This window comes from Capricornis sumatraensis, chromosome 3 (assembly GCF_032405125.1).
Source record: "Capricornis sumatraensis isolate serow.1 chromosome 3, serow.2, whole genome shotgun sequence".
In the NCBI taxonomy this organism is placed as follows: domain Eukaryota; kingdom Metazoa; phylum Chordata; class Mammalia; order Artiodactyla; family Bovidae; genus Capricornis; species Capricornis sumatraensis.
The window spans coordinates 168,652,905-168,678,029 of record NC_091071.1 but is presented as its reverse complement, the minus strand read 5'-3'; the positions used below and the strand labels follow the sequence as shown (position 1 = coordinate 168,678,029).

Here is a 25,125-nt window from a genome sequence, read left to right as displayed (position 1 = left end):
GACTATGATGCTGTTTTATGAAAGCTTCAGGATCCTGAAAAGGGGATGAGACAGAGAATAGCACTCCTACCATCTTCCCCAGGGATGGGGTGCGGAGGGGAGTGCTGCCCTTCCAATGAAGAGCAGAGACTTGGGGTCACCTGAATGACCAATAATTTCACCTTCTCTTCTGATCTTATTTCCAACTTTATACTCCATCTCATGCTCAAAAAACATTTGAGATGACGGTCATTGTTTCTTCAGGTCTATGTCTATATCATGGGCTGTTAGTAAAGTGACATCCTAGTTGTGTGATCTTGGGCAAGTGACTTTCAAGTGTCTTGAGCCTCACTTCTCTTATCTGTAAAATGGTGATAGCAATGACCAAAACTGGGTTACTGTGATTTTAAAAATCCATAACATATATGGGGAACTTAGCTCAGTTCCTGCCACTTAGTAGGTACACAGTAAATGAGAGCTGTCATTAGCACAAGATCCAGAGAATGGCAAGTTCTAAAAGGGGACTTGTAGGAAATAAAGGAAAGTGGACACTGGAGTTTCCGGGAATTATCTGATAGAGAATCCAGAACTCTGCACAAGGGGTGATGGTCGTGGGGACCTCTGAAATTTCTGGAATGTTTGTAATTCTCCCATGTTTGTCATTTTCTCCCACAGTCTTATTTCATTTAGATCAGCAGTTTAATTCTTTACTTGAAAAAGACCCAAGTGGTTATTTAGGGGATTCATTTGGGGGTAAAAGAAAGAAACTTACTAAGAGACTAAAGGAAAAGGCCTTGGCAGAGAACAGCTGGAATCTTTGGGGGCAAGAGGAATAAAGAGAGGGACACTCAGAATGTTGACAGGAGAACAGGTCCCTGGAGGCCTCATTCTGAGGAGCTCTGCCCCTGACTCAGACCAGAGCAAACTCTTCCTCCCTGCTGTGCCCAGAACTCGGCCCACAGTGTAAGCATTACGAGTCACATCAGGTCGGGGAACACTCTGCTGGGACTCTGCTCAGACACCATGACCCCACTCAGTGTAACCTGACACATCCAGTCACCGGGATGTTTAAAGGACACCTGACTCTGTGACAGTGTGGTTACCCTCAACCACCTGACAGGACAACAGAGAGGAGAATCCCAGTCTCTGGCCTCAGTCCATGCTTAGGTCGCCTGAATCTGGGTCAGAAGGGAAGGCTGTCCTTTAGGGGCAGAGAGAATTACTGCCTGCCTTGGTCTGTACCCACAGGACAATGGTTTTCAACCCTGGCTGGGGCATCAGAGTTGCTTAGATGATGGAGACTTCCCTGGTGGTCCAGTGTTTGAAAATCCGCGGGGCAATACAGGGTTTGATCCCTGGCTGGAGAACTAAGATCCTACATGCCGTGGAGCAACTAAGAACATGCACTGCGAACTACTGAAGCCGCACGCGCCAGAGCCCGCGTGGCACAACCAGAGTCAGTGTGCTGAAGTGAAAGATCTCGCATGACACAATGAAGATGCCATGTGCCACAACTAAGACCAAACACAGCCAGGTAAATAGTACAATGCTTCGTGGAAAGACCATGCTTTGGACTTCTGGGAAATGATCAGGGTTCCACACAAGGAGATAAGAGAAGCTCTTTTTCCTAAGTGGTATCTGCAACCAGATCAGTCTGTTCTGTAACAGCTTCCCTGGCTCTCCAAGGGGTGGGAATCTATCAGGAGGCAGCTGCGCTTGGCTGCCTAACCTTCCCATGCCTCTCTCAGGGTCCCTGAACATCGGAGACACCTGCCTCATCACCACAGAACTCAATAAAAGGTACACTTATTACAGAAACTAGATTCAGATTCAACTAACATTTTTGGAGCTCCTTTTCTGTGGCGGGCCCTGAAGCAGACACATAAAAACGGCAAGCCTGTGAGAGGCACTACCCCATTCTCACTAGGGGTGTGTTCCTGGAAAAAGAGTGTTCATCAGAGCTTTACCAACTCATGACAGCAGTCCTCAGTGGATGTCTTCCCAACATGGTGATTTATCACCTATGATCAACATACAAACTGGGGTTTACTGACTGATGTATATTCTCAAAATTTCAATTGCTCTAATCGAGTGCATGACCATGCACTGATATCTGAGGCTTATCCTCTTCAGCTGCCAAAACATCTAGCTTGTATTTTTTAAGTAAAAATATGGAACACTTCACAAATTTGCATGTCACCCTTGTGCAGAGACCATGGTAATCTCTGTATCATTTCAATTTTAATATCTGAGCTGCTGAAGCCAGCACTCTAGCCTGAATTTGAATCATAAAAATAATTCCTTGTTTGTCTGTCATTTGGAAAGCAATCAAACCATTTGCTGGGAATCAAAGAGTTTTAAACAAGGGACTGCAAGAGAGTATGCAGGTACTTTTTGGTGAAGAGCATTCCTTTTATTGAAGCTGATTAGCACTATGAGCTATAACTCCATTTTTAAATATGGTAAAACTGAAGCTCAGAGAATCTCAGTAACTTGTTAAACACACACAGCTAGGACAGGGAGGGCAAGGACTTGACCCCAGGTCTTCTCATTTCCAGATCGGTGCTTCTACCCTCGTACCACTAGTGGACCTCACTAGGTCTTCTGCATGGCTATAAGCACTTATGTGCAGATGTATAATTGTTGAAAATTCACATACTGTTTTTTTCAGCCACATGCAAAAATCATGGATTAAGATCCAACAGAATTTTAGGCTATAATCACAAAAGTAATAAAGGCTCAGAGGGGCTGAGTGATTTGTCCAAGATCAAACAGCTACTAAGAGGCCAAGCCTGTATTTGATCTTAGGTCTTTATGGCTCCAAAACAGGAGCTCTTTTTAACTAGCTAAAGGCACACACACAGTGTACTGGAGAGGAAATCACATGAGACAGGATTCAGGAGCCAAGAATTCCTCTGTTCCAATTTTTATTAGCTAAATCACTTTGGACAAGTCACTTGCCTTCTGCAAACTGGAAGCAATGATCTCTGATCTACTTCACTATGAGAAGTGAAGATCCAAATGGATAAAAAAGTATTCTGAAAATTCCTTCCATAAAACAATAGAGCATAGGAATTCACGTAGGCCAGTCAGACAGCTGTGGGTTCAAAAAATTCTGACTCTGCCACTTACTGGCTTGTGTGATCTTGGACAAGTGATTTTACTTCTCATGTCTCTATTTTCTCATTTGCAAAATGGGGCTAAATCAAGTATCCGCACCAAAGGGTTGTTGTGACGATTAAATGAGAGCATCCATTTATATACGGATTGGCCCACAGAGTACAGGATCGGCGAACGTCAGCCACTGTCACCGTAACTGTGCCTGCCAGGTTTTCAACTTCCTCAAGCACGGACTTTCTGAGCTACCACACCTGGACAACAGTTTCCTATTATCCTCCTCTGGCCTTGACCCTCCTTCCCTTTCTAGTCTTCCTTCCCCAAAGCGCATCTTAATACCCACCTGCCAACCCCAGTCCCCTTCCCCTATTTCGGCGCCGTGTCTTACTCGACGACCTTGGCTGGGTCCCCGTGGTGTCCATAGACCAGCGCCCGGACCCGGGAAGGCTCGGCAGAGGCAGAGAAGGAGGCGGAGGCAGGCCGTCGCCGGCGGGACTCTGGGAGCAGCCTCTGCCCCAGCTGGGCCGGGGCTCGAGCCCTGCAGAGCGCCCCGCAAACCCACATGTTCCGTCCAGTCAACTCAGAGCCAGACGCTGCGAGATACGTCATCTTCCAGCGACCGCTCGCTTGCACCCGGCCCCGCCTCCCGGGTGACCACGCCCCTCGCTCCCTTTAAAGGGCTGTCGCGGTCCTCCGCAGCTGGCGCTGGCGCTAGGTGAAACTCCCTGGGAAACCAGGAGTAGTCGGCGGAGGGAGTTAGGGGCGTCTCGGGGACTCTGAGCATCCCAGGGTTGAACTCCTAACAATGAACGTTAGAAACTGGCTTAAAGCTGGGACTGGCTTAAAGTCTGCAATTGATGTTTGATTTGGGGGAAGACAATTTCCCCTCCCCTGGCCTCAGTTTCTCCTCACAGTGAACAGAGCGCTCACTGTGTTCAAATGAGGCGTTATTTCATTTAATCCCAGCTGTCTTCTAACAGCGTTGGGTGGCAAACCTTACTTCCCTACACTAAGTAGAGTAGATGTAAGTAGATGTGGAGGTACGAGTACTGGGTTTGGAGTTAGATGACAGGTTCAAATCCTAGACCTGCCGCTTGTTAGCTTGGCCACCTCGGGCCAACGATTGAAACTGTGAGACAGCTTTCTCATTCCTTGTTGTTCAGTCACTCAGTCCTGTCCAACTCTTCGCGACCCCATGGACTCCAGCACACCAGGCTTCCCTGTCCTTCACTATTTCCTGGAGTTTGTTCAAACTCATGTCCATGGAGTCAATGATGCCATCTGATCATCTCATCCTCTGTTGTCCCCTTCTCCTCCTGCCCTCACTCTTTCCTAGCATCAGGGTCTTTTCCAGTGAGTGCCACCTCTTCGCATCAGGTGGCCAAAGTATTGGAGCTCCAGCTTCAGCATCAGTCCTTCCAGTCAATATTTAGGATTGATTTCCTTTAGGATTGACTGTTTTGATCTCCTTGCTGTTCAAGGGACTCTAAAAAGTCTTCTCCAGCACCACAGTTTGAAAACATTTGTTCTTCAGTGCTCAGCCTTCTTTATGGTCCAGCTCTCACATCTGTACATGACTACTTGAAAAACCATACCTTTGACTAAAGCAGACCTTTGTGGAAATGTGGTGTAAAGAGGTGTAACCCAAGAATGATGCTTATCACATTATTTGTGGAAGGAAGACACAAGCATAACTAAAACCCGAGTTAAATATTAGGGCATGACAGAGGGCACTTCTGGAGTCTGAAGGAGAGAGGTGTTTTGGGACTGAGGTGGGGGTGGGGGCTCTTGGAGGAGGTGGTGTTGGAGACAGTCCTGTGACTCAAAGTCTTCTATATGTATGAAAACCACCTGAAGTCCCATCTCAGACCTGAATTAGAATCTTGGGGAGGGATCCAGGAAACTACATTTTTAATATATTTTTTAAAATTTTAACTTAATTTTCATATAAGTTCAGATCTGTAAAATAATCACATTCTCTCTATACCTTCATCTAGATTCCCCAGAAATTAACATCATGTGTATGGATGTGAGAGTTGGACTGTGAAGAAGGCTGAGCACCGAAGAATTGATGCTTTTGAACTGTGGTGTTGGAGAAGACTCCTGAGAGTCCCTTGGACTGCAAGGAGATCCAACCAGTCCATTCTGAAGGAGATCAGCCCTGGGATTTCTTTGGAAGGAATGATGCTGAAGCTGAAACTCCAGTACTTTGGCCACCTCATGTGAAGAGTTGACTCACTGGAGAAGACTCTGATGCTGGGAGGGATTGGGGGCAGGAGGAGAAGGGGATGACAGAGGATGAGATGGCTGGATGGCATCACTGACTCAATGGATGTGAGTCTGAGTGAACTCCGGGAGTTGGTGATGGACAGGGAGGCCTGGTGTGCTTCAGTTCATGGGGTCACAAAGAGTCGAACACGACTGAGCGACTGAACTGAACTGATAACATGTGTAACAAAATGATCAAAATAAAGAAATTAACAAGTCTGCACAATCACCAAATCTTATTCACATTTTAATCAGTTATCCCTTGAATATAATTTTTCTTCTTCAGGACCCAATTCATGATCACGTGTTACGTTTAGTTGCCATAATTCTTCAGGAATCTACATTTCCTTTTTTTTCCTTTTGAATCTACATTTCTTACAAGCAGCTCTCAAGAATTTTCTGATGCAGGTGGCCTGGGGAACAAACTTGAGAAACACTGAACCAAGGCTTAAAAGGATAAGGAAGAATTCATTTCATTGGGTTTTATTGACCTCAAAGTTGCCAATTTAGAGCCTTTCCTCTGAGGAAGAAAAGAAAGTGTCAGGTCAAAGGGCACACATGCTGCATTCTGGCAAACCTGGCTTTGAGTCCTGGCTCTGCCACTGTTTGGCCATTTGATTTTGGACAAGCCACCTGGTCTCCCTGTGTCTCCATTTCCTTATCCTTAAAATGAAGGAAATACTGGTATCTGATTCAAGGTGATTGTGAGCTATTATTCACTTGAAGCATTGAACACAATGTTTGGCATGAAAGCATTTGATAACTGTTATCGGGGGTTATTGTAAAGATTAAATGAGAAATATCATCTGTAAAACACCCAGACTGGCTTACAGTACATCTCAAAAGTGTGTGTACTTTAAACAAAGTTATTTCTTTATTTCCTCACTTTTGGCCGCGTAGGATCTCTGTCGCTGCGCCCGGGCTTTCTCCAGTCGTGGTGAGCAGGGGTTGCTTTTGTTGCGCTGCTTGGGTTTCCCATTGCAGTGGCTTCTTTTGACGTGGAGCACAGGCTTCAGTAGTTGCGGTTCGTGTGCTCAATAGTTGTGGTACACAGGCTTGGTTGCTTCACCACATGAGGAATCTTCCGGGGCCAGGGACTGAACCTGTGTCCCCTGCACTGGCAGGTGGATTCTTAACCACTGGACTACCAGAGAAGCCCCTACTTATTTTTATTATTAGAGAAAATTAGTGTTCCAAGGAAGACCAAGTCTTCCTCCCAGTACACACACACTTCCCCTCCACACACACCCAGTCTTGCCTATCTTTTATTTTCACAGTGACACACAGTTCTATTTCTGTTGGAAGACTCCCTAGGTGACATTGAGCTATTGATTTTATCTTCTTTATGAAACTGGTTCCTCTGAATTCCCTGGGCAGCTCATCCAGAAAGCCTGGAGAGTCACCCAGCCTCAGCCAGCCTGTCTTCCTCTTTGGGGGCTGGATGTGGTCCCCTGGGCATCATGATAGCTCTCATTTTTGGCCCAGGAAATCAGCTCTTGTTTGAACTGTGTCAATAATCTTCTTCCTAACTGAAATTCTCTCCCTTCTTTCTCTCTCCATTTCCTTCTTTCTTAGGCCTCCAGAATTACTTTCTTTTTTCTAAGAGAAAGACCAGATTTTGTTGATCCCTTGCTTAAAATCCTTCCATGATTACTCAATACTCAGGGAGAACCAGAAGCTACAGTTCTTTGTATTAGAAAACTCTGAACTATTGATATATTAAACTTAAACTTGTAAACAAAACTATGGTTCTATGCTAATTTTATCATTCTCTCACACTACTGACATGTTTTAAAATCTTCAGAAAAATAGATGGAGGGAAAACACCTTAAAATAACAACAACAAATTTCTACTCATTGTAATTAATCTATTTTCTAATTGCAAATTAGAAAAACATGACTGGGACTTCCCTGGTGGTCCAGTGGCTAAGACTCTGCACTCCCAATATGGTGGGCCTGGGTTCAATCTCTGGTCAGGCACAGCTAAGAATTTGAGTGCTGCAATGAAAAGATCCCCCATGATAAACAAATAAATAAGTATTAGAAAAAAAGAGGAAAACATGACCGTGGTTTTAATTCACCTGTAGGATCCCTCAGCTTGACTTGAGGAACATTCGGGCTCCTTCAGGGGCACCATTTGAGAACCACTGATTGAGGGGACCAGATCCAATTGTCCTGGTCTTACATTCGAGACCCTTTGTCCCTCAGCTTCCGCACTGTCTTTGTTCTCTGCTGCTGGACCATGCAGAGACTACGATGCAACCACACCTGACACTGACCTTTCCCAGTACTTCCATGTCTCCTGCCTTTATTCAGGCTGTTCCTTCTGCCTGAAATGCCCTTTTCTGCATTGCCTATCTAGGAAACTCCAGGTTCAGGTATCACCTCTTTGATGTTGTTTCCCAAACCCCCAGGCTGAGTCAAGCCCTGGTACCTTTGTGTTTTCTTTGGGCTGGTGTTATGACCTTTAGGACACAGTCTCTTACTTATTTATGTGCCCATTTCCCCCTCCAGGCAAGAGTAGGGCCACATTTAGTGCATCTCCATGACACCAGCACCCAATATGGGGCCTGGCACAGGGCAGGTGTCATGAATATTCCATGAGTTGAAAGTAATTGAATTTCCTTGTGGCCTGAGCCTGTCGGTGGTACCATCTCCTTTTCCCTAGATTTGGGCTGGTCACTGCAGGCCAAGACTTTCCGTTTCCCTTCCTTCTTCTCTCAAAGATTAGAGAAGCCTATGGTCTTTTTCAAGTGGAGCAGAATGTTCTCTTTTCATCTGTCCATCTGTTACTTGTGTCCTTTTCTCCCTCCAGCTCAGTCTCTGCCCATAGTCTTCCTCTGCACAAAGAGGGCTGTGGAATCAGTCTGATCTAGGTCTGAGCTCTGAACCCACCATTACTAGCTGTGTGACCTTGGGCAAGTGTCTTATGCTTTCTGAGACACCCAAAAAACTTTTCTGCTTTTCTCAGTTTCCACATCCCCCCAAAATGGGACCAGCAGTAAACTCCTGCCATGGGGCTTCTGCAACAGTCCTCTGCAAAAGGCAGCATCCCCGGTTGCTTCTTCTTTTTCATCAGATTTTTCTCCTTGAGTTTGCTTTTCTGGATGGTCCTTTCTGTCTTTTCTCTGTGTGTTTGCTGTTAGTCTCTCCCGGGAAAATGTAAGCTTTATGAAGGCAAGAACCATGTCTGCATTTGTTCATCCATTCACTATTTCTTGAGTGCTGAATACAGGCCAGATACCAAGCAGTGGGATATAAGACAGAGTCCTCGCCCTTAGGGAGCTTGTGTTCTAAAGCTGCAGACATGCAATGAATATGCCAAAAGAGCAGGCGCTCCATTTAAAACAGCAACAATCCCCTCTCCCCTACAGTTTCTCTCCATTTCTTTATTTATCTACTGATGGCTCTGCTGGGTCTTTGCTGATGCACGTGTGCTTTCTCTGGTTGCAGTGAGTGGGGGCTCGCTCTTCACTGTGGTGCGCCAGCTTCTGATCGCAGAGGCTTCTCTTGTTGCAGAGCACAGGCCCTAGGTGCTTGGTCTATAGCAGCTGTGGCATGCAGTCTCAGCAGTTGTGGCGCGCATATTTAGTTGCTCCTGGGCATGCGGAATTTTTCTGGACTAGGGAATGAACCCATGTCTCTTGTATTGGCAGGTGGATTCTTAATCACTGGACCATCAGGGAGGTCCCATCTCCCCCACTTCTACAGTATACTACTGTCTCACACACCAGAGAATTTGCTTTTTTTTTTTTTGGTTGTATATTGTTCTTGTGTTCCCATTGGAATATAAGCTCCATGAGGGTAGGGATTTTTATCCGTCTTATATCTTCACTTTGGCTTAGAGCAACTGTTGAACAGAAAAATTGGTATCTAGTGTTTGTTGATTTGCTCCATACGGAGACAGGCCTCAGCTTCTATTAATTTTAAGCCAGATGTCTTTGGTTCAAGTCTCGGAGCTGCTGCTTACTACACATAATCTTGGAAAAGTCACTTTCTCTCTCTGTACCTTAATTTTCTCAACTATGTCATGGGAAAAATAGTGGTAGGGATTAAATGAATCCACACAGGTGAAACACATAGAAGGCACCTGGTCTTATGTAGAAATGGACAACTAGTTTGTAGTCATTGTACAAGGGTTTATACTGGGCATAGGCCCAGATGGACTTAACCTGTGTAGCCCGGAGATAGACTAGAATCAATGAGAATCAGTGAGGGGGGTAGATTTCATGGCATGAAGAGAAAGAACTTTTAAAAAGCCAGCCGGCATAGCAAGGAGAAATAGCTGAATCCATTATTACAGCTGGAGACTTCAACAGCTCTCTCTCAGAAATAAACATGTCCAGCAGGTAGAAACTCAGGGAGGACATAATTAAACTCCACAACACCATCAATCAACTAAAGATAAAGGTCATCTAAAAACTACTTCAGGGACTTTCCTGATGGTCTGGGGGCTAAGACTCTGAGTTCCCAGTGCAGGTGGCCAGGGTTTGGTCTCTGGTCAGAGAACTAGATCCCACATGCCGCAACTAAATAAATAAAGACTATTTCATCCAACAACAGCAGAGCACACAACCTTCCCAAGATCACATGGATTTTTACCAAGATAGACTGGACCATAAAACACAACTTAATAAATTTGAAAGAAAAGAATCATACAGTGATTGCTCTTAGATCATAGTGGAATTAAACTAGAAATAATAACAGAGAGTTGAAAAAATCCCCAAATCCTTGGAGATTAAATAATGTACTTCTAAATAACACATGGGTCAAAGAAATCTCAAGAGGAATTTAAATTTTTTGACATATTTATAAGTGAAAACTAAATGAAAATGAAAACACAGCTTATCAAAATTTGTGGGATGCTGGGTAAGCAGTGCATAGAGGGAAATTTATAGCACTGAATGCATATGTGAGAAAAGGAAAAAGATATGCAATTAATCATCTAAACTTCTGCCTTAAGAAACTAGAAAAAGAAGAGCAAATAGAATGCCAGGGAAGCAGGAAAATGATAAAAATTAGAGCTGAAATCAGTGAAATGAAAACCAGGAAATCAACGGAGAAAAATCAACCAAACCCAAAGCTGCTTCTTTGAAAAGATTAATAAATCAATAAGTCTCTAGCCAGACTAGGAAAAGAAGAGAAAGGACACAGATTACTAATATCAGAAATGAAAGGGGGGACATCACTACAGATCCCATGGACATTAAAAGGGTGATAAAGGCCAACAAAAGTCCATCTAGTCAAAGCATGGTTTTTCCAGTGGTCATGTACGGATGTGAGAGTTGGACTATAAAGAAAGCTGAGCGCTGAAGAATTGATGCTTTTGAAATGTGGTGTTGGAGAAGACTCTTAAGAGTCCCTTGGACTGCAAGGAGATCCAACAAGTCCGTCCTAAAGGAAATCAGTCCTAAATATTCATTGGAAGGACTGATGCTGAAGCTGAAACTCCAATACTTTGGCCACCTGATACGAAGAACTGACTCATTTGAGAAGACCCTGATGCTGGGAAAGATTGAAGGGAGGAGGAGAAGGGGACGACAGAGGATGAAATGGTTGGATGGCATCACCGATTCAATGGACACGAGTTTGAGTAAACTCCAGGAGTTGGTGATGGACAGGGAGGCCTGGTGTGCTGCAGTCCATGGGGTTGCAAAGAGCTGGACACGACTAAGCGACTGAACTGAACTGAACTGAAAGGAATACTACGAACAACTCCAAAAGCTAGCGTTTCCAAGACCCCATCACCTGCCGTTGGTAGGTAATGAGCTCCTTGTCCTTGGAGATAAATGTGGATGTACACTGAAAGGGATCAAGGTAGAGGGGATTCAAGCATTGGGTAGGACCGAGAGGCTCTGTGTCCCTGGGTCTCTGTCCCGGAGAGCTGTGTGCAAGCTAGGCGCGAGCAATGAGCAGAGGAGTGGATCTGCTCACCTAAGCAGGTCGGTGAGGCGGCTGGGAATCCAGGCCCAGCCCGGGACCGCCAGGCAGGGGTCCGGGAGGGGGGGCGGGGAGCGTCAGGGCCGCGGGCGACCGGACTGGGCAGGGGAGCGCGCAGCTGCCAGTAGGGGGCGCCTCGAGACCGAGGAACGCGCGGCCGAGCCTGACGTCAGCGCCCCGCTTGCTTGGGCTCCCGCTCTGGACTCGGCGCCAGTCCCGCTCGGCGCCGCGCCGCTTCGCTCCGGCTCTGGCTCGCCTCGGGCTCGGCTCGGGCTCCGGCGGCGGCGCCCCCCCGCGCCGGGCCCCGGGGCAGGCGGCGGCGCACCATGGCCCGCGCCCAGGCTCTCGTCCTGGCGCTCACCTTCCAGCTCTGCGCACCCGAGACCGAGACTCCGGCAGGTAAGCGCGCGTCGGTCGGACCCAGTTTGCCCCGCCGAGCCTCGGCGCCGGTGGCGTATCTCGAAAGAAAGTGGGAGTGTTGGATGACCGGACGTGGCGAGCTTGCTCCCGGTGTGTCTTGAGTGTTGGATGTGCGATCGTGTGCTCAGGGGGTTGTGTGCCTGCGAATGTGTCTGAGGGATGTGCAAGAAAAGGTGCTGTGTGTGTTGTGTGTCCACGAGTATGTTGGGGTGAATGTGTGCATAAAGGCATGGGGTGTGCGCCGAGTGTCGTGTCTGCCTCTGTGTAGTGTGTGTGTGGGGCCAAGTAGGATTGTATGTCTGTTGTGTGTCCATCTGAGTTCGGTTGTGTGGCAGGAGTTGCCTCTGCTGATGTGTTGCATTTTTGGGCATTTGTGTGTGCCCTAGCCTGGAGTGTGGTTTGTTGTGTGTCCGAGAATGGCTTGTGTTTTTTTGTTCTGCGTGTGGCGAAGAGTGCTCTGTGGATTCTGCCCGCGTGGGGAGCAGAGGACGCGTGTGCGATGTGTGTGCTTGTGAGATCCGTGTACGTGTGTGAAGGCGTGGGAACGGGTCCGGAACGAGTGTGTCCGCGCGCGGTGTGAGCGATGTGTACGTGTGTCTGGGGCCGGCGGTGTGCTCCGCCGGGGGCTGCGTGGGTCCCAGTGAATGCCGAGTGTGCCGGGAATGCGTGTGTAGGAGCGTGTCTGGAGCGGATGTGAGTGTGTTCGTGCAAGCTGGCTGCGTGTCCAGGAATGTTGCGAGTGTGGTCCTCGCCTGGGCCACGGCTTGAGTGTGTGCCCCGGGCCGGGGCCGCCCGAGGGGGCGGTGCAGGTCGTGTTGTGTGTGTGTCCCTCGGGTGTGCGCGTGGGGTGCGCGGGCCCCGGAACAAGTTGTCCTGGCGGCGCCCGTTGCCTCCCCGGTCGGGCCGGGCCTGAGGCTTGGCAGCGAGGGATGGGGGCCCGGCGGCCGCCGACTCCGACATGTCGGGCTGTTTGTTGTTTCGCAAGTTCAGCACGGCGTTGGCTGGTGGCGGATCCGAGACGGCGCCGGGTCTGCGGGGCGCCGGGGCCGGGGCCCGGAGGGCCCAGCACGGGGTGGGGGCGGCCGCGGGGGGCTGCGGGGCGCGCCGGGGCCGGCTGGAGGGGAGGGCCGTGCGGCCAGGCGATCGTGCGGGGACCGGGCCGCGGCTGCACCCAGGCGGCGGGGCGGGGTGGGGGGTGCGTCCGGGTGGGCCGGGCCTGGCTCTGGGCGGCCGGACGGCGCCCCCTCCGGTTGCGCGCTGGAGGCGCCGCGGACGCCGGGGTCTCCTGGGACAACCCCCCCTTCGTCGACTCCGCAACTTTGTACGGCCTCCGGGCTGGCGGGGGTGTGAGTGTACGCGTGTGAGCGTGTATCTCGGTGCTTCTGGGTGCCGTGTGACCGCGCTGTCTCTCTGAGTGTGTTTCGGAGAGTGGAGTCTTTTGGAGGGGTGTGTGTGTGTGAAGTTGTGCGTGTGGTCGCGTTTCTGAATGTGTGTATCCAGAGCTGTGGCTGTGTGTCCGTGTGTGCTGTGGACTGTGTGTCGGCGGCGGCTATGTGTGTTCATGTGTCTGTCCCCGCCTCCCCCACCCCCCCCATCCTACCCGGAGGCCTGGGATGCCACACTGGGGGCCCTCTCCTGCGGAGTTGCGTCTGATGGCCTTCCTAGGGCGGGGGTGGCCTGTGCCCTCCCGGCGGCCTCAGCATCCCCGCCCGCTCTGGTTGGGCGGCTCCAGTCTGGTACCCGGGGCGCCCGAGTAACGGGGAGACGCCCCAGACGGGTTTCCGAGCCGAGACACAGGCAGAGCCACCTCGGCCCCAGGGAGCCTCCTTCAGGCCTCCGGTCTCCGAGAACTGGCCTCTCCCCATCGCATTTGCTGCCCTGCCGCCCGCTCCGGCCTCTCGGGCGGAGCTCCCAGGGCGCTCGCAGCCTCTCCTGCCACTGACTCAGGTCAGCCGGACCCTGCGGCCCCAGACCATCGCGCACAGCTTTAGCTTTGACCCCTGAGCGTCGGAAAGGACCCCTAAGGCGACCTCCCTCCTTATCTTCCCCCAACCCTTACCCCTGTCCTGCAGCGACTTTGCCCCCTCCCCCACTCTGAGATCAAACCGAGGGTACTACATGCACTCCCATCCCTACCTCCGTCGCCTTGATTCTGAGAACCCTCAGATGTGCCCCCCTCTTCTAACAGGGGGACTACCGACGGCTGAGGTTGGGGACTAGCTCTTGAGCCAGTTGCTTCCATTCCTGGGGCCCCGGTTTTCTGCTCTGTCCCTTGGGCTTCATGATAAAGGTGTATGGTGCTTGGTAGATTGTAAAGTAAGCCTCTGTGAGTGTCAGGGAACAAAAGATGGTTTTGAGGATGGCTACAGAGCCCCAGAGGCTGTGATTTGCAGCCAGGGGGGCCTGGGTTCAAATTTGCCTCTGCAACTTGCTGTCCTTGTGTCCTTGGGCAAGTCACTTCTCTTCCACAGTTCCTGACACCTGTAGCTATTACTGTTGAGCTTTATTCAGAAGCCCTGAGTAGAAGGGATGTGATCTCCCCGCGTCCCCGAACTGGTTTGAGTCAGCCCAGCTCCCTGAAAGGGCCTCCTGAGTCCCCCCTCCCGCAAAGGGTGGGTGGTGATGTCTCTGAGCCATGCAAATCTGGCAGTAATTTATTCCGTTGCGTTCTAGCTCATTTTGTCCTTTTGGTTGCTGGCGCTGTGGACAGCAGGAATGAGGGAGAGGCTGCCCAGTGGTTTCAGGTTGGGCAATAAAGGCTTGTCTGGGCAGCTGGCACTTCTCCTTGGGGTGGGGGAGGGACTCAGCACGAAGATGTGAGAGTGGCCAGAGTCGGGGGTGCTGAGCTCCTGGGTGGCCTCCTGCCCAGCTCTAGTGCCAGGGAAAACCCAGGGTGGGTGCCCTGCTTGTTCCGGGTGTGCCACTGTCCTGCCCTGCTTTCATCAGCTAAGCCAGACCAGGGTTGGGGGTGGCTGGTCATGCAGGACTGTGTTAGCTAGAGCTGTTGGGGCAGCCTTGTGCCCTCCTTTTTCTTTCAACATCCTTCCCTCCTCCAAGCTGTTCTCCTGTATCCTGATGCACCCGGCCCTCATGCCATCTCAGGATCTCTCTCATCTGTCCCCTTCTCGCCATCCGTACCCATCTTTCCTGTGCAGGCAGGCTCCAGCCTCTTCCTTCCACCCCTCTCTCCATAGTGTCAGGGATCTTCCTAAAACACATTTGAAACCCTGGTTTGAAACCCTCTGAAGTTTCCCTATTACCTCCTGGTTAAGTCTCTCCCCCAGGTCCTCTTGTCTGCTCTGACCCCTGCCTGCCTGTCCAGTCCCATCAGCTTTGTGCTCTTTGCCTTGCATCCTATGGTCTGACCAGATTAACCCACCTCCCAACACCCACTAAATGCCCACTTCCCTCCGTCTTCTCTCCAGGCCTCTGGACAAGCTGTGTTTTCTCCCCAGAGCTCTCTAAGTCCGCCTCCTCACTGTGTGAGCTCCTGCTCCTCCTTCAGGTTTCAGCTTAGACATCACCTCCTCTCTGAAGCCTTCCTTGGTCACTCCCTCTTCCAGTCCAAGAAGGGAGGAGGGGGGTGTTGATTGGATTTTTTCACAGCACTGTAATTATTGTAATTACAGTTTATTGGTCCTTTCTCCCTTAGAGACCATGAGCTCAGTGGGGACAGGGACTGGGTGTTTAGCTCACTTTTGAATCTTAACTGCTAGGTACAAGGCCTGGCCCACTCCTGCTGAGTAAATACATCAGGCAGGAAAGAATGGGTGATGTCCAGGGGGTCAAGTTCTGAGCTGGAGATGCCAGATGGGGGCGCACCGACTCCACTGAAAGTAGAGATTGAAGAAATAGGTTTCCCTCCAGGAATCTGGAAAATTCTGCTGGGTGTGGGGTGGGGGAGGGGTGGAGGGTGGGGGGGGTGCGGGGGATGGTGTTGTATGAAAAGGCCACACAGAGAGTGTCATCTGGGAACTGGGAGTTGGAGAGGTCATCTCTCTGCCTGCCAGCCCCTCTCCCACAACCACCCTTGCCCCCCAGCAGCTAGCAGGGCCTGTTGTCATCCCTGGTCTCAGCTCTTTGTCCTGGAGGCTTGACAGTTGGTGAGAGGCATCAGAGTCCCAACCGTCATTCTGAGCGTCGGGTCTGGGGAGGAGGGGGAGGGCCCTGTGGGGGGAGGGCAGGTGTTCCCCTCAGTCCTCTGTCCTCGTCTCAGCCTCTGTCCTGGCTGCCTCTGAACCCAGGAATCAGGGAGTGCTGCTCCCCGCGGTGACCCTGCAGGTGGGGTTTGGGGGGGCCAGGGGAGGTGTGTGCAGGTGTCACCCTGACATCTGGACCCTCAGAATGGGGTGTGTGTGTGTGTGTGTGTGTGTGTGGCTGTGATTGTATGATTGTAGCCTTGGGCACAGGACATATGTATGGCTTCTGGGGGGGGGCAGGCGGGGCAGGTCTAGCCATCTGGTCCCTGTGTGGCAGGATCTGAATTCCAAGTCAGGAGGCAACCAGCTGCTCTGATCCCGGGGGGCCTGATGCTGGGTGTCCAGGTATCCATGTGTCAGATCCCTGGAGTTTGGGTGCAGAGCTCTTTGGGTGGGTGACATCTCAGGATCTGGGCGTGGCTGTCCCAGGACCCGGATGTGGGAGATCAGGATGTGTCAACATAAGAATATCTCAGTGTCTCTGGATCCAGAGGTGGGTGTACGCCGGTGGCTGGGAGTCCTCAGGTTAATGGGTGTGGGGGACTGTAGCTGCCTTGTGCCCAGCTGTGGGGCTGCCCAGATGCCTGGGTGTGGGTACCCACGTGTCTCGGTCTGGGGTATCTATGTATCCAGCAATGGCGTGCGCCTGTGCTGGAGTATCCAGGTGTTGGTGGGCTTGGCTGTAAGGTGCTCCATAGTCAGTGTGTCTAGGTGTATATTTAGGTGTCTGCATCTCCAGGAAAGGGGTGTGCATGTTTGGGTGGGGAACGTCCATGTGGTTCTGCTCCACTGTGGACCAGGGCCTGGGCCTGTGCCAACCCAGCCTGTGATGCTGCCTTCCAGGGGGCCGGCCTCCTGATCTTCAGACAGTCCCCAGTGCCAGAGCCCTCTGGAGGAAGCCCCTGTGGTTCTGCTTCTCAATGGATAGTCACTAGAACTTTATCAAATAGTGGAATTGTTCTTTACCTGCACTCTTCAGTTTGGTGGCTACTTCTTCATAGGTGGTTATTAGATTACTTACTTTTTGTCTACCCTGGATCTTTGTTTCGATGCACAGGCTCTTCATCGTGGCTTGCAGGCTTCTTTCCAGTTGCCTTGCGCTGATTTCTCTAGTTGCTCCAGGGCTTAGTTGCCCTATGGCATGTGAAATCATAATTCCCCAAGCAGGGATCGAACCCACATCCTCTGCATTGGAAGGCAGATTCTCAACCACTGAACCATTGGGCAAGTCCCTGGCTATTAGATTTTAATTTAAATAAACATTCAGTCCCTCAGTCTCACCACCCAGATTTTAGTCCTCAAGAGTCGCCTCTTGCTAGTAACTGTTGTATTGGTTGGGCTGTGTATTGGTCAAAGAGCATCTCCATCACAGCAAAACGCTCCACGGATAGTGCTGATCTAGAGGTGCAGGGCCTATAGCATCTTTAGTGAGGCCTGGACACCTCACCAAGTGGATGGACTGTCACTCTGTGGCCACTGAAGAAGGCTTTGCTGAATCCACAGCCCCTTCTCTGCAGTCTGTTCATTCCCTGCCTGGACCATTGTAGTGGCCCCCTTCTTGGTCTCTGTTCTGCCGTCTGCCTGCTTCCACCATCCCGGGATCTGAATGGCCTCTCAGGCAGACATAGGATGGTGCCACTCCCTTGCTCTAAGCTGAAGGCTCTCCACCGCCCAGGGGCCAAAGCCTGAGATGGCAGAGAAGACCCTGTATGACCCAGTCCCTGCTCTCCATGACTGCTCTGTGTTTATACCTCTTCTCCCCTGACCCCGCTCCTCCCTGCCCGCCTTTGGCTCCAGGCTCACCAGGCCAGTGTTGATCCCAGAACCCGCCAGGCCCTTTCACACCTCTTTGCCTTTGCACATGCTGTGCCTTCTGCCAAGAATGCCCTTCCTACCTGCCTCAGTTCCTGGAAGCCTGCCTTCTTGCTCAGCTTTCAGAGTCCAGCTCTGATGTCACTTCCCCAGGGAAGCCTTCTCAGACCCTTTCCGGCACAGTTGACCAGGTTTCGCCCACAGTGCATGTGATTCAGTGGGCTGCAGCATTTCCCATCTCCTTCCCCACTAGGCTGGGAGGAAGGGATGGGTTAGTGGTGAAGAATCCGCCTGCGATGCAGAACATGCAGGAGATGCGGGTTCTATCCCTGGGCCCAGGAAGATCCCCTGGAGAGGATCATGGCAACCTACTCCAGTATTCTTGCCTGGAGAATTCCATGGACAGAGGAGCCTGGCGGGCTGCAGTCCATGGGGTCACAGAGAGTCGGACACGACTGAAGCTACTGAGCACGCACACATGCACGCATAGTAGAGGGGAGGAAGGACTGGGAGAGGGAAATTGGGAAGGCGTGTTGAGATATTTGATGGGCAGCTGTGGCGTGGGGAACCATGAGGGGGGATGGGACATAACCTGCAATAAAGCTATATTGGGGGGATGGGGACAGCTGGGAATGAGGGGACAGGTGGTGTTGGGGGGACAACTGAGGGTGGGGGAATAGATGGGGGATGGCTAGAAGGGGAAATGGGACAGCTGAGGGACAGAAGGTGACAACTGGAAAGTATCAGAAACCTATTTGGACAGGATGGAGGGGTCTCAACTGAGGGTGGGCCATACATTGCTCAGGATGTGTGCATGTGTGTGTTTCCGTGTGTGTGCACCTAGAGTAGAGTGGTGGAGTGTGGCTTGGGAACCACACCATCTAGGTTCTGATCCTGGCTCTCCCACTGCTAGCCACGTAGCCCTTGGGCGAGTTGCTTGACCTCTCTGACCCTTTAGTGTTCTCATCTGTGAGAGGAGAGATGATAATGGAACATACTGCTTGGGACTGCAGTGAGGATGTGTTTTATACACGTACGTGTATAGTTTAGAACAGGTTCTGGCATGTGGTAAGCCCTGTGTGTGCTAAACTGTTATTAAGTGTGTGTGTATGTGGTACAGCATCCTATGTTCTCAGAAAAGCTTGTTCTTGGCTTCTGATGAAATCCAGGCTTGGGAGGGGGAATGGGGCTGCTGGAGGGATGATCCAGGTTCAATGGGTCTGGGAAGCCTTTTGCCTGCTTCCCTCCCTGTTCATCCCACTTCCCACCCCCTCGGTACCAGGGCCGAATCCAATAGGTGTCCCTCTCTGTCTCTCTCTACTCCTGCCCCACACTGCCCAGCCCTGGGCTGGGGGCCAGGGGGATGTGCTTTAATTGTCCAAAAGATTTTCAGCAGAATCTGAATTCATTGTTTGCCTGCCAGCGCGCTGGGGCCCTGCTCAGATAGAAATACCTGGACCATTGCTCAGTTCTGGCTGCCCGCCCTGTGGGTGGCGGTGGCTTCATCCTGTGCCCTTGGAGAGTCACTGGGGTGGAGATACGAGAGGGGGAAGCCTGCAGGGTGGATGAGGCCTCAGCCTCCAACCCGTAGGGTGGCCAGCCCAGCCTGGCAGAGCTGTAGACATAACGGTTTTCTGGGATCTTGGCTCCCCTGCTATCCAGAGCATCATGGGAGGCGTGTGCCACTCTTGACTTCATGCTAAGAACTGCCCTGCATCATGGCCCTGGACTGCTCTGGCTGTGTACTCTCCGGGGCTCCTGGACCCATCCCCTCAAGGCTAGGCCACTGGATTCCATCCATGCGCTGCTCTGCATCTCAGCCCTATGCTGCATGCTGCACTCTGGGTTTCTGCGCTGCATTGACTCGGGACTTTCGTGTGTGTCTGTTCGCTCCATCTGCAGTGTCCGTTGTGCTGTGTCCTGTCGTCGTGCTCCCTTTTGTGTCTTTGCGGCTCTCTTCTGTGTCTTCTGTGCTGCGTGACTGTCAGACGATGGTGTGTCAGGCTTGTGGACTCTCCTGGAATCGGGCATGGTCCCTGGCGACGCACCCCTGCACTGTGCCAACAGATGGCGTGCTACCACGACGCTGCATCTGCGTCACGTGGCCTCTGTAGGCGCTGCATGGTCGCCGTGGACATCTGCACTGCATCGGGGACGGGCGGGAACAGCCTGTCTGCGGCCCCTCCGTCCTGCTGTCCCGGGACAGCGTCCCTTGCCGGTGTAGCACTTCTGTCCCATTGCTTCACTGCGCTGCCCCGGAGGTGCGCCTTCTCTGGGCCCAGCCCTGCAGCCTGCACCACTGCCGCTCTAACACCGCCCCTGTGTTATTTCAACCTTTCCCTTTAGAGCCACGGAGGTGTCAGCCGGTATCTTTCCCGGGACTCTGTAGGCAGCCCCAGATGAGCAATATCTTTGCTTCAACCGGCTTCACTGCAGGTTTCCTCTGGCTCCCACTGCACGCTGCCTGAGAAGTTGGGACCTAAACTGCAGCTCGAGGCCACTTTGTAGGGCTCTGGACTGGTGTGGGTTTTTACCTGCATTACCTTTGCAAGCCCCTGGTGATGCACCTGTGCCCCGCACACCTTCACTGTCCTGGGCCTCTGCCTTGCACTGTGCCTGTTCACCTATTCGGGTGCTCTACTGCGTTTCAAAATCCAGAGCGTTTGCACCGAATTCCCTGTTTCACCCGGTGTCTTCATGACATTCCATTTCGGTGCCTTCATGACATTCCATTTTGGTGCCACTTTCTCGCCCTGCTCTCGAGTCTGCACTTTGTGTGCTTCTTGGGACTGTGTGAAGCACCAGCAGTTCCTTCTGCCCTGCACAACGTCCTTCTCTTTGCCAAATATCTGTGTGTTAAGCCTGCCTCCTCTAGACATCCTTTCGGTGAGAATTCATGGAGCACCAATTATGTGCCAAGCCTAGTGAAGCTTGGGTGGACTCCCTTGGTGGTCTTCTATACACCTGTCCCTTGTGCCCAGTGCCAGCCTAGTGTACCCCTAAGTTGCTCACTGGTGCACCGTGCCTCCAAGCAGCTCTGGGTCATGGCCACAATGGATGAGGCACCTCTCCACTGCGTCATGGCACCGACCAGTCCTGCTGTGCTGTGTCTGGTGTGTGTGAGGTCTGTGCACCCTGGCTCTGTTCCCGTGCACTGTGTAACTACCTTCCGCCTCTGTGCAGTGTGGAACTGCTGCACTGCACCCCGACACCCACACTGGGGTCACGTAGCTTTCTCTCTCCATGGGACCATTGGAGATCCAGGTCTTTGCACTGCATGTGTTTGTGCATAGTCCTCTGCCTCTCTACTCTGCACTTAAAAAAAAATTATTTTAAAATATTTTGGCCATGCCATGTGGCATGTGGTGTCTTAGTTCTCTGACCAGGGATCGAACCCATATCCCCTGCATACGAAGTGCAGGGTATTAAGCACTGGACTGCACTGTGGTTTTATGTGACACAGTGTCTGCACTACCAAGGTCCGTGGACTCTTTGTCCACTGAACCTCTGCACAGAACAGCCCTCCCTTCAGCCCTTTGCCTCTGGAGTCCAGCCTTGCCCCATGTCTTCCCCTTCAGTTCAGTTCAGTTCAGTTGCTCAGTTGTGTCCTACTCTTTGCGATGCCATTGACTGCAACCAGGCTTTCCTGTCCATCACCAACTCCCGGAGCTTACTCAAACTCATATCCCTCGAGTTGGTGATGCCATCCATCCTCTCTCATCCCCTTCTCCTCCAGCTTTCAATCTTTCCCAGCATCAGGGTTTTTTCCAGTGAGTCAGTCCTTCGCATCAGGTGGCCAAAGCATTGGAGTTTCAGCTTCAACCTCAGTCCTTCCAATGAATATTTAGGACTGATTTCCTTTAGGATTGACTGGTTGGATATCCTTGCAGTCCTAGGGACTCTCAAGAGTCTTCTCCAACACCATAGTTCAAAAGCATCAGTTCTTCAGTGCTCGACTTTCTTTATAGTCCAACTCTCACATCCATACATGACTACTAGAAAAATCATAGCTTTGACTAGATGGACCTTTGTTGGCAAAGTAATGTCTCTGTTTTTAATATGCTGTCTAGGTTGGTCATAGCTTTTCTTCCAAGGAGCAAGTGTCTTTTATTTTTTTCCCCTTACATTAACAATATGGCAGCCCTGCTGTTAATTTTGGGGCTTACTGTGCTTTTGATCCAGGAGTTGGGGAGTAGGTCTGGCGGAAGTTTCCTCTGCTGTAGCTGACTTCCTTCTCTTCTCAGTAGAGCTGGAAGGATGCTGGCACTGTTGGGTTCTGTATTGGCTCCTATAGAGGGTAAAGCTCAGCTTTCTCACCCTGTGGCCTGGCCCTGGGTAATCTTCTTGGTTGCAGCTCTGCTGAATGCTGTGTGATTAGAAAGTGAGCATATTGCTGCTAGCCCTGCCCTTGATTAATTGATCATCAGTTATTTAGGGCTCTGAGGAGCAGTGCCAGGGAGCCCTAGCTAAGGTCTGGCTGTATTGATCTGGGCCAGGAGAGCAGTGAAGTGGGCTGGGCCAGGTTTCTGGACTGGAATCATGGTCTTTGAGTCTGGGTGGGGTTGGTCAGGATCAGAAGAAGTTGTGGTATTTATATGAAGTGGAATATTCAGTTCAGTCACTCAATTGTATCTGACTCTGCGACCCCATGGACTGCAGCATGCCAGGCTTCCCTGTCCATCCCCAACTCCTGGAGCTTGCTCAAGCTCATGTCCATCGAGTCAGTGATGCCATCCAACCATCTCATCCTCTGTTTTCTCCTTCTCCTCCTGCCTTCGATCTTTTCCAGGGTCTTTTCCAATGAGATATTAGCCATAAAAAGGAACAAATTTGAGTCAGTTGAACTGGGGTGGATGAACCTAGAGCCAGTTATACAGAGTGAAGTAAGTCAGAAAGAGAAAGACAAATATCGTATTCTAACGTGCATATGTATTATTATGGCTGATTCACGTGTTGTACAGCAGAAACCAACATGAGTTTGTAAAGCAGTTATCCTTCAATTAAAAATAGAGAAAAAGGAACCAGCTGGGATTGTGCAGTCAGTAAGTCCAGCCTTGGTTGGTATTCTCCTATACACAGGGCTTGGGGATGGTGTTCAAGGGCAAAAAGAGACCTCAAGAAGGGAGGAGGTGGAGGTTAGACAGGCCTGAGATGGAGAACGTGGGATGGGGCTAGATTGGGCAGGAACGTCCAAGGGTGAGTCTGTGTTGGTTCCAGGGTGGTGTTGGGCTACCTAGAAAGAGGGTGTGGCTTCAGATGATGACATGAGCCAGTGTTATCCTTGGGGTTGTATCTGAGTTCCCCAGGCCAGGGTTGGGGCTATGCCAGGGGTAGGGTATGAGGCCAGCCCCTAAATTTGTAATCCGTTGGGAAAAGTTTTGTTTCTCCTGGGGCCATCCCTTGGGAACTGAATGTTCTATTGACAAACCAAAGGGAACAAAAATCTCATTGCAAACAGACTCTGTTTACCTAGGGTCTTTGGAAAACACTGATGCTGGCTGGCAGCCGTAGTTGGCACAGAGCACCATTCCCTGTCTGGTGGGGAGGAAGTCTGGTGCTTCCATGCTTGTGGTGCCCACACGCATAGGCACACATGCACACACATGCACCATTCTCCTCTACCCACCGTGTACACTCATCTCCCCTTAGGCACACACTTGCTGCTGACTGTACCCCTGCATGTAAACAAACGCCTACTTACCCACAACTCTACAGTGCACTGCCTGGGAGACTCACACTTTGAGACCCGTGCTCACCCTCACATACCTGTCCCCCATAGCATCTCTCTGCCCTCAAGTTATTCTTACCCACGTGCATGCTCCCACAAATGGAATCAGAATTCTAGAGGTGGAACAGTCTTAGAAGTCCCTGAGATCTTCATTCTCATTTCATAGGTGAGCAAGTGGGGCTTCAGAGAGGGCAAGCCAGCTGCCCAAGGTCACACAGGGAGTTAGAGGCTCAGCGGGAATTAGATCCAGGCCTCCTGCCTCCCCGTCGAGCTCACAAGTCAGCACCAGGCCATCACTCTCACTGGCGTGTGCATGTGTGTGCATGCACACACACACACACATCTGTGCATGGAAATACATGCATATGGAGGGGTGGAGACCCCCTCCTACACTCTGGTTGCTCTTGCAGAGGTTGCTTTGCCCCTTACATCACCCCATCCAGAGCCCAGCCGGATGTGGATAAACCATCATCCTCCCTTCCCAAATTGTGGCTGACGGTTGCTCAGGCAACCGCCTGCCAGATTGGGGAGATTAGCTGAGGAATGTAGCTGGGCCAGTTTGAGCTGAGGCTGGGGGAGCTGTTGGGGGTCCTGGGTTGATTCAGCCCACCCTCTCAGGGAGGCCCTGGCAGAGATGCTGTACCCACAGAAGGGTCTGGTTTTCTCCCTGTCCCCAGCTGAGACTCTGTCCCCAAAGCGTGGACGAGGCTGGGGGAAGAGAGTGTGAACATTTGAGATTGTGTGTGTGTGTGTATGTGTGTGTGTGTGCATGCACATGCGTGTGCATTGTGCATCTCTGTTGGTGTGCTTGGAACATGTGCTGTTTGTGTCCAGGATGGGCACTTGAGGTCCCTTCCTCACTGGTTTCTGACATCTGGTTCCAGACCCCTTGATAACTTATCCCACTTCTGACCCTATAGTGTCCTCTGGAGAAGTCCCCTGCCCTCCTCAAGGCATATAGCAGGGGTCCCCAACCTCCGGGATCTAGTGCCTGATGATCTGAGGTGGAGCTGATGTAATAATAATAGAAATAAAGTGCACAATAAATGTAATGTGCTCGAATCATCTCAAAACCATCGCTGCCCGCACCCTCCCGCCCTGTCTGTAGAAAAATTGTCTTCCACAAAACTGGTCCCTGGTCCCAAAAAAGGTTGAGGACTGCTGGCTGATAGGATGTATCACCTGTCTCATCTGAATCTAGCAGCTTCTCTGCTCCAATACGAATTGTGTCTTCCCCACTCAGAACGAGGCCGAACCTCTCACTCTGACACTTGGCTCTCCTAGATCTGGCCTCAGCCTCCTGCCCACCAGTCTCATCTCCCATTGCTTTGGCCAGTCTGGGCTCCTCTCTGTGTCCTGTATAAACTGTGTTACCCACTACTTTCCCTTGCTCCTGCTGGGCCCTTTGCCTCAAATGCCCCTCTCCATCTCTGCTGGCCACAGTGACACCCATCCTTCCAGGCTCTGCTCAGATGCACCCACCGCCAGGAAAGCTTCCCCCTCTACCTACCTTCCTCCCCTGACCACCTCCCCATCCCCACCACCGTGGCCTTGACTCTTCTCTGTTTTGCCTTGTTCCCTCACCTCCACTCTAACTAGGAAGTCCTTGAAGGCAGAGCAGAGTCTTAACCATCCTTGTGCCTTTACTGGTGCCAACTCGGG

The 25,125-nt window shown here is 51.2% G+C and overlaps 2 protein-coding genes and 1 non-coding gene across 10 annotated transcripts in view; 1 reads left to right on the top strand and 2 right to left on the bottom strand.

Annotated features, from left to right (window-relative positions):
• Positions 1–3,668, bottom strand: part of MECR (mitochondrial trans-2-enoyl-CoA reductase) — a 35,801-nt gene extending 32,133 nt beyond the window's left edge. For all 5 annotated transcript variants that reach the window (XM_068967627.1, XM_068967626.1, XM_068967629.1 and 2 more), the window contains exon 1: positions 3,485–3,668. In XM_068967627.1, the coding sequence (XP_068823728.1) occupies positions 3,485–3,660 (176 nt within the window). In that variant the 5' untranslated portion in view covers positions 3,661–3,668. The remainder of the gene's footprint in view (positions 1–3,484) is intronic.
• Positions 2,145–2,248, bottom strand: LOC138077253 (U6 spliceosomal RNA). Its single transcript, XR_011144716.1, has one exon. It is a non-coding gene; the product is annotated as a U6 spliceosomal RNA (small nuclear RNA).
• Positions 3,669–11,630: 7,962 nt separating the features above from the next.
• PTPRU (protein tyrosine phosphatase receptor type U) overlaps positions 11,631–25,125 on the top strand; it is an 86,264-nt gene continuing 72,769 nt past the window's right edge. For all 4 annotated transcript variants that reach the window (XM_068967399.1, XM_068967397.1, XM_068967400.1 and 1 more), the window contains exon 1: positions 11,631–11,703. In XM_068967399.1, coding sequence (XP_068823500.1) covers positions 11,631–11,703 — 73 coding nt within the window. The remainder of the gene's footprint in view (positions 11,704–25,125) is intronic.